Consider the following 9,522-nt stretch of genomic DNA (forward strand, 5'->3'; position numbering starts at 1 on the left):
CAGGGGGTTGGATTAGATGAGCTTTCAAGGTTCCTTCCAACCCAAACTACTCTGTGGTTCTATGATCACTCAGCATCCCTGCTCCATCCCGAATCCCCAGTGGCTGGTAGCTGTTGCTACCACCAGACCCAGGGCTGGATCACCGAGGCCCTATGGAAGGGATGTGGCCTTCCTAACCTGCAAGCACAACCATGTTTTGATGCTCATTGTGTTTGCACCCACCCATGCGTGTAATCCCACAGCTTCCTAACGCTGCAAGCAAACAAATCGTCTCGCTCCACCTGACACTGCGGCAGCCCCAAATGCCTGCACGCAGCTTCAGTTCTTGCTGTCGCTGCTGCTTTTGATGACAGCTGATGGGCAACCGGAGGGTCACAGCCCTGTTAATGCCACTGCCTGTGACACCAGAGCCCACCATCACTGGGGATGGCACAAATAACTGCCGTGTGGTGCTGAGACCACAGCAACAGCTGAATCAAGAAATCAGAATACACTGTGTAGAAAGCTTCACCCAAGGAAGTGAGTGAAGTAAATAAATAATATTTACCCAAGTAAATAAAGCCACAAAGCCTTTGACATGAAAGATGCCCTTATCATTTCCTCAGGTGGAGAAAACCCTACCTCTTTTTGACACTCACAGGCTTCACCTGCCCCACAGAGACCCTTTTACCCATCCTCAGCATCCCTGAAGCATCTCTAACTACTGAGCAGAGGCAAATCTTGCAGCAGTGGACCAGCATTTTCTAAACCACATCTGCAGAAGGTTTTTAAGCAATCTTGCTACCAGGCAGTGAGCTCAGCATCTCAGGGAGCCCCAAAGAAACTCATCTTGCTAAATTAATAGCCACTGTTAAAGATCTCCACAGTGACAACTGTGTATATTTATCAGGTCCCCTCTAATACACACTTAACAGGCAGCATTGTATTTAGAGGCAGCAGAAATATCTCCACACATCTGTTTTTCCAGTTCTGCCAAAGAGCTTTCATTTTTCTCTAATAACTTGACCTATTTGGTTTCTGGCAGAAGACAGCTAAGCAGAGCACTTGCTCTCTGGATTCACTCCAGTATGAGATGAGGTCAGGACAACGAAAAAGGAGAAACAGCTGGATGGCTATGAAGCAGTGGGAACAAACAGGGCAGGGACCAGGGCTTTTTCTTTCCTTCCCTTTTTATTTCTCCAATGGGATTTCATTCCTAGGCGTATTTATTCCCCTGGCAGACAGTATCACAAAAGCAGTGTTTCCTGCAAGCCTCCGTTGTGGGAAGCCTCCTCCGGCAGACTGAACATACACAGGGTGCAGGTATAAATAGCACAGCCAGCAAATCCCTCTTCTGGTCGGCTATGAGGAAATGTGAGGCACAGGTTCCAGGGGCTTCCACTGAGATATTGCATCTGCTACACAAGCATTTTCATCTTGATTTTGGCAAGGTGGAGTTCATACCTCCCACTCCCACTTTATTTTTCCATTTCATCACATTCTCATTACTCTACTCAAGGCTTTGTGGGCTGGGGGCTTTCAACATGCATTTTTCAGTCGGTCTTTTTTTTTTTCTTATAGTCAGCTAAATCACCTTAAAGCAGCAAGCAGAAAAGCCGGTGCAGCAGGAGGGAGATGGGAAAGAGGGGAGGGATGAGAGAATGGAAGACAGGGAGAAGACATGCAGGCACAGGGGAGAAACAGCAAAGCAGTTTGCACATGTTCCCCTGTTGGGAGAGTTTCTCTCTCCCTGACCTCACTTTCTCCATGGCCAGAAGTTCCACCTCAGGACTTGCCAAGGAGACAATGCAGCATTCCTCTGCTGGGCCACAAAGCAAGTGTGAAATGTTCTGTTTTAATCATTTACAGAACAAAAGGAACACAACAGTCACCGTCTGATTCATATCTGCTGAAATCCAGCAGCCAAAGCTGTGGGAGAGGAGAGACAGATGAAGAAAGGAAAAGAAGAGGAGGTGTGGGTTTGGTTTGTTTTTTCCTTCTGGTTAGTCACTGTGGACCTAAGGGAAGACAAGAAGGACCACATTGGTTTATGGCAAAGTTTAAGAGCCCCTGGTGTCCTCTCTCTGACATGGTCTCTGGTAGATGACTGCAGAGAAAATACAAGGAACAGTACAAGCATAATACAAATGCTGTTTTCACTAGTACGCGATCCCATTTCCCTTCCCTAATCAGACATCGTAGCTGCCTCATCAGGTTTGAGAGCCCTTCATAGACCTTTCTTCCATGTTTTCTAACCACTTTTTGAGCCCATTCATACTTTTGGCACCCTGGACATTCTGTGTCAGCAAGTTGCACAATGTAATTGTGCACTGTGTGAAGACAGACTTCCTTTGAGTTGTTTTAAGCCTTTCCTCATTTCACAGAATCTCAGACTGGTTGAGGTCAGAAGAGAGGTCATCTGGTCCGACCCCCCTGCTCAGGCAGGGCCATCTAGAACCGGTTGCCTGGGAACACACCCAGATGGCTTTTGAATATTTCCAGGGACCGAGAATCCACAACTTCCCTGGGCAACCTATGCCTGTGCTTGGTCACCTTCACAGTAAAAGAGTTTCCTGATGTTTCAGCAAGAACCTTCTGTGTTTCAGTTTGTGCACCACTGAAAAGAGCTTGATTTCTACTTCTTTACAACCTCTCTGCAGGTATTTATAGACATTGATTAGATCCCCCTGAGCTTTCTCTTCTCCAGGTTGATGGGACCCAGCTCTCTCAGCTTTTCCTCACAGGAGAGATGCTCCTCATCATCCTTGTGGCTCTGGACTGTCCAGTATGTCCGTATCTCTCTTGTACTTCTAAGTTCTATGCCATTTATAATTCTTGCACTTTTACTGTATCCTCCTTCCAGCATCTCATTTCCTCATCATCGAGTTGTAGTTTACTCAGTGTCTGCTCTCATAGGAGCTGCTCTGTCCCTTGGTCACCTTTGCCTCCCTAGCCTGGTACTTCCCCAGGGAACCTCAGAAATGTGCTCACTGCTCAAGGTACAGGTGAGCCATGCCCTGACTTACACAGCATGAGACCACGGAGAGGTTTCCAAAGGTTGGACATGGCAAGCAGAGCACCAATCTTTAAGACAAGGTAAGAAAGAAGAGTTAGGAAATTATTTCCCAGACATTGTTAATTCCATCCTTGGAAGCACTGGAACAACCAAAGGCTTTGTAAACATGTAAAAAGGAGGATATGAGTAATAGCCAGCACAGATTTAACAAGAACAGAGCTGGTCAGACTCATCTAATCTTCTGCAATGAGGTAATAAACCTTGTGGATGAGAGGGAAAGTGCAGATGCCATATATGTTGGCATATAAATAAGGCTTGTGATACTGTGTCATATGGTATCGCTATAGAGAAGAGAGGGACACCTGGACTAGAAGGAAGTATGGAAAGATGGATGCATGACTGGTCAAACCTTTTCTCAGAGGTTAGTTACTCATGGCATAAGGCAACACAAAAAAGTCTTGTAAATCTAGTACTGATCAGCATTTCCACAGATGGCTCAAAATCCAGGCACGGCTTTTTACATTTGCAGTTGACAGCAGGCTGGGACAAGCTGCCAGAAAGCTGGATGCAGGCAGAGAGGTCAAAGCAGAGTTGATGAGCAGGAAAAAAAGCGATGTGATCCTCTACTGGGATCCTTCTCCCGCCCCCATACAGAGGACAAGAAACTCTCAGTCTGACCCATGGGAGGCCTTTTCCCTGCTTGTGCCTGCCTTCAGCAGCACAACGTGTAATGGGCTTAAATTACAGAAATTTAATTAGACACCAAGAAAACCCTTCCAGTGCAGTGAAGCACTGGGTGGATTGCCTGGGAAGGCTGCCAGGACAGGCTGGTCTTCCATGTGGGGTGATGGGTGACCGGGAGACGCGAGCCCAGCCTTCGGGCAGGAGGGAGGTGTAGCCGACCTCTTGATGCCCGCTCAGACCTGCGTTTCTGTGATTTTTATGGTGATGATGCTTTGTTATGATATTGATGTTTTGTCTCAGGATGTTGTTATTATATCATTGCTTTATTCTCTGCTCCTCTACTAATAACTCCTGCGGTTCAGGTGACCTGGTATGCCCAGGCTCTGGTTACGCAGTTACTTCAACACACCAGAAATCCAAGCTGCTACTGGGATGGTCTTGTCCTCTCCCACTCCGACATGTGCTTACTCTTACCCCCTCGCTTGCCTTACAATGCAGACCATGCATCTCCAGACTCAGATCAGGAGACTGATCCAGCTGAAAACCCACCAGCTGGGAGGGAGGCAAGAGGAGAGATCAGTTTTCCTTTACTTGTTCTGCAATCTCACAGCCTTTGTATGTCTTGTCTACCTTGGATGGAACAATCCCATCTTGTGCTATGTTTGGAAGGCAGAGTGGAAATGTAAGGGGATACAAGCACTGGTTTGAATAATCTTTTCCAGACTGAGAGATGTCTGATACTGCTGTGCAGATGAAAGCGGTGTCTAAGGAGCTCCTGCTGCACCTCAGATGGGAGCGGGGCTGACCAGAAGCACTGGGAGATGCCACCCACCACCTCAGGAGGCAACGAACCACACTGGACAGCACGGACTGTTTCCCTATTAACAGGAGGAGGATGCCAGGAAGCCGGTTGTCCTGTGTTTCAGCTCTGATCTCTGCCCCTCCAGGGTCCTGCCCGTTGACCAGGGGTCACCATGAGCCTCATTTTGCACATCTAAAACATCTGTTTAGCTGCTAATGCTTTTCTTTGCTATTCAACTGAAACCAACTAAATCTTGTTTGGGAGAGGGAGCTTGTTCTTTGTCACCAAATGCGTTTGCTGAAACTCGCAGGGTTTGCCAAGGTTAGGAGAAACAGGCATGTGTCACTGAGCGAAGGCACTGCTCAAGGGATAAGTTGAGAAAGATCAAGAACAAAAGGAGCTAGTGGAAGCTGTGTCACAGAAAATGCACTTTAAAGTTACTTGACTAATTTTAACTGCAAATGGGTAATGAATGAGGCAGCCAAAGGAAGGCTCTTGGCTTTATTCACACTCCCTGTTAGACAGTCCTCTGGGTGAACGCATGTCAGAGCAGTCTCTATCCTGACACCAAGTGGAGAGCGCTCACAAGGACTCCTTTAAAATACGACCAAGTGTATGACACTGCCAGAGTACAGCCGCCAGCCCCACAACCCCTTCTAGTGCTAGCGAGGCATCATACGGTTCATAAACAATTTTTGTGTTTATAGGATTTTTTTCAAGAACCTAAGAACCTGGCTTTTAGCAGCAGAGTTCTACGGCAGAGATAGTTACACATGACACAAATCAGCATTCTAGGCTCCTGCAGTTTTACCCTCTTACCCCAAGTTTCCACCAGTGCCACATGTGGTGATCAGTCTGGTGGCTGCACATGAACCATCCTTACTGGGGGCAAAGTGTGTTTCAAGATCAGAGGGGAAGTCACAGAATCACAGACTTGTTGAGGCTGGCAGGGTTCTCTGGAGATCCAGAGATCCAACCCTGTGCTCAAACAGGGCCACCTAGAGCTACTCACCCAGAACCATGTCCAGACAGCTTTCGAATGTCTCCAAAGATGGAGAACTCATTGCCCTGAAAATGGAGGGTGCCTTTTCCCTGGGAGGAAGGGCTGGTGCTCGGCTGTGTGAGGTGATGGGCATTGTAAAGTGCTGGAGTGGTCCCACCATGCTGCCGTAGAGCAAGGCAGGGTGCACAGACCTGACACATCCAGTTCCAAGTTTCCAGTATGCTCCATCTCCAGCCTTCACCCGTTTCTCAGGAGGGGCTGGGGGCTTGATTTCTTCCCTGCACATCAGAATTCCAGGGCTGGGTGGCCAGATGCCTTCCTGCAGAAGTTTCCCATCAAGCAGCTCAATTTCTTACCCTCACCTTACCTTTAGCACCTCTAACTCATCCAGAGAAACACATATTTTTAGACCTTGGCCCTGAGATTGAGAGGAGATTGCTGCCAGATAAGGTTCCCCTATGGATTCAACCTCTGAAACCTTCAGCTTCACATGCCCATTTGAGGCTGTTTTCTCTCTGGGTATCTGACTCTTCACTCTCACTTTACACACCTCTGGTTCTGCCTCCTGGGAGGTAAAACACCTCATCGTGTTGCAGAACACCAGAAAGTCACAGAAGCTCCAATATCAGTCGCAGACTAAGCCTCACACTCCCAGGCAAGAAGCAGCAGCATCCGAAAGTGCTCTGCACCAGGAGGGTGACAGCTTCTCCCCCACAGAAAAGAAATCTGCATCAATTTAACACAGAAATGTACTAAACACTCAAGCATCAAGCTGTCCCATCCCTCAGATGGGTGGCATTCAAAAGCAGCACAGAAAGGAGGAACTGGTGATGATAAATTTATGCAGCGGAAAGCATTCAGCAGTTGCCCCCTGTTTTAAGCCATCTCCTAACTACTCTACCTAGGAAAAAAGGAGAAAAATGTATCACACATGGACTTACCCAGCTGATCCAGAGCAAAGAGGGCTGGGGCACCTTCGGATTGCTCATCGTCTGAGGGAAGAAGAAGAAATGCTCAGAAAGGTCAGCTGGAGAGGGGGGTGTGGAGAACTGGGCTGATAACGCTGTGTTAATCACACTGCAGACAAGTCCCTGCTCAGCTTGTTTCCCTTTCATCCCTGACAACCTTCATATGTGTGTAGTGTTTTTTGTTTGTTTGCGGTGTGTTTTTTTTGTGGTGGTGGTGGTGTTGTTTTTAATCTAGCTGTTATTGAAAAACCTGGGAATCAGCTCAAGTCTGACACTTGGCAGGATGACCACTTATCCCCTCTCCAGCATCACTGCAGAGCAAGAGCTCTGCCACCCTGTCCCTGCCTGTGCTGGGATCCCCCCAGCCATGCTCTCCTTTTCAGCTGTGCCACAGCTCTCCGCTCCCTTTCTCCCTCTCACCCGGTGCTCAGGAGCATCCTACCCACAGCAAAGCTTCCCTGTGTGCCAGAGTTTCCTCCGACAACAGCAGCTGGAGTCAGTTTAATTAGCAGGAGTGGGAAGATGCTCTGGTCGAGATTTTTCAGGGGCTGAGCAAACTCTTGAGTCATCTGACAATATTGCAGGAGCTCAGTGCCTGTGGTAGGTTAGACCACGGGCTCTGGAAACCCCTGAACTGCTGGCATCTCTCACCGAAAGCTTGTGGGAGATTATTTTGGATCCCAAGTCCAACCCCACCATGAGCCCACCTATTCTTGTCTGCTCCCAGCTGCAGAGCACAGCACACATGGATCACTCAGTGCCAGAAAGACCCGCAACCACAGAAGAGCATGTGGCCAGGTGGTAAACGCCATTTGTGCCTTGGAGCTGGTGGGGATTTTGTTATTTTCAGACATTTCTTGCAATACCAAAATGATGCTGAATTGCAAAAAACTCAATTCAATAAAAAAAATAATTTAGAGGGCGAGGGGGTCTTTGTGTTGTTTTGGGGAGTCTTTTTGGGTGTTTGTTTGTTTTTCTTTCAGGTTCATGGCATTTGTTCAATGCATGGGTTAGACTAAAAAGCTTTTTCATCTGGAATCTGTGGACTGTTTCTAGGGAGTTCAAGGAGGATGTTTAAGAGGGACATGTGCATGACACTATACAGTAATCCATACCTGTGACATTTCTAAGACATCTTGCCCCCCACTATAAAATGCTGTTAGGCCCATCAGTTAGAAAAAGCTGTGAGACACTAGTTTAGGATAGCAGTGGGCAGCATACAAAACCCAGTGTATACCCACATTTAACTGTTTTGGATTTTTATAACCTCCTGACAGCAGCAACTCTGCCCTCCTGTGCTTTACAGACCCAAGCACAGTGAGATCCTGAACTCGACAGGCATCTGACTACTACACCTATAAACAGTAACACAGATCACACACATGGGGAAGATTAAAAAAAAAACAAACAAAAAACCAGAAGCAGAGTCTGTTCTAATGGGGAAAAAGGTTGGACTGCAGCAGGTGTCCCTGTGCTTGTCCCTTGGAGCCACCCTGAGCTGGGCACTGCAGAAGCAGCAAACATGCTGTCATGAGGATGCCACCCAGTGGTGCTGGGCTGGGAACATGGAACCCAGGGCTGCTGGGCTCAAAAGTGTGAACCTCCTTATCCAATTCAGCTCTTGTGGAAAAGGAGATGATGCCACATCTCAGATTGTCTCCTTCCCCAGGCATCAGGGCTATCAGCAGGAAGCTGAGGGAAACAGATGGAGATAAGCGAAGCATTTTACCAGAGCAAAATGTTTCCGTTCCCAAGGTGCTGTCATCTGGAGGGCTGTGGGTCTGTTTTCGTTTTAGTCTGGGGCACAGCTTGTCTCAGGCAAACAAACAGCTTTGCCCAAGGAGGGGTAGCTTGTGCCGAGCTGGAGTATGGGGACCTTCAGTGACAAGGAGCCGGGGCTGAGCAGGGAGCACATGTGGCTGCTTCTGCCCAATTTTCGAACAGGGATTAAGAAACAAATTACAGCAGCTGGTTGGAAATTACGTAGAGATGAACTAGTAGAGGAAATACATCTGCTGGCTGTTTCCCACCGTATCTGCCCCGAGTGCTTTCCTGAGACTGGCAGTTTCTGGAGAGCTATAGACCCCCTTGCGCTGTGAGGTCTTGTGTCATGCCAAGGCGGGCTGAAACCGTGACTGGTCCTGCACCGGGAGCCCTGGCTGGGGCAGCCATGGGCCCTCCTGTCACAGCTGGGACAGCACGTTTCTCTAGAGCCATCCTAAATTGTCCCACGCAAATATGATTGAAGAGAGAAGGGGGTGGTTTACCAGGTCTCCTCCTCACTCCTCCCCTGGCCACTGTCATCTGCAGGGTCCTGCTTGTGGAGAATGAGGGTGGTCACACCTAGCACAAGTGGCATACCAGCTTGGCAAAAGATGGGTATTGTATTTTTGAGTTTTTTTGGCAAAAGGCCACTCCAGAGGGGGAAGTCAAGCCACAGATTACTTGCCTGTGTCAGTGTGCCAGCTCCTGGCAAGCCACTGCAGTTTGGGTCAGATCTTTCCCACCTCCATACCGAGTACTGCCTTGCTCTGGACACAGCCCAGCAACACCCCTGGGACCACTGCAAGCACAGTGGAGGCAGCAGCGCATCAGGAAGGTTCCCAACACATTCACTGGATGGATTAAAAACCAGCAGTCGTGTCCTACCTCCTTTCACACTGGCAAAGGGATGGATTCCACCATGAGACAACCAGTTGGTTTCATCCAGCTTCCAGTTTTCACCAGGGTCCATCTCTGATCTGCAGCATCAAAGATCTGCTTGCAATGCCTCCTGCCGCTCTCTCTGGGGAATAACCAGAAGATAATCTGAGTGCTTGTAGTGGTCTGTACCATGGCCTGCTGCTGAGAAGTTTCCCTCAGGAGAGGAAAATTTGTTGTCAAATTTCAGGGAAAAAGAAAGAAAAAAAATCTCATAGCTCACAGGGAACTACTGGACCAAGAAGTAGCTGACTCTGCCAAGCCTTGACTTATCACATCAGGTCTCCGTGCTGTGTCAAAAGGCCACCGATACTTGGACCTCTTCTGTTTTCTGCTCTCAGTCTGACCAATGTTGAGAAATTCCTAATCC

General features: G+C 48.3%; 1 protein-coding gene across 1 annotated transcript in view; it reads right to left on the bottom strand.

The window, feature by feature from the left end:
• Window positions 1–9,186, bottom strand: part of AMOTL1 (angiomotin like 1) — a gene marked incomplete at both ends in the record, with an annotated part of 67,812 nt that extends 58,626 nt beyond the window's left edge. The window contains 2 exons of the mRNA XM_080352122.1: window positions 6,426–6,476; window positions 9,102–9,186. Coding sequence (XP_080208248.1) covers window positions 6,426–6,476; window positions 9,102–9,186 — 136 coding nt within the window. The remainder of the gene's footprint in view (window positions 1–6,425; window positions 6,477–9,101) is intronic.
• Window positions 9,187–9,522: the final 336 nt, after the last annotated feature.

Source organism: Nesoenas mayeri (assembly GCF_963082525.1).
Source record: "Nesoenas mayeri genome assembly, chromosome: 1".
Taxonomy (NCBI): Eukaryota; Metazoa; Chordata; class Aves; order Columbiformes; family Columbidae; genus Nesoenas; species Nesoenas mayeri.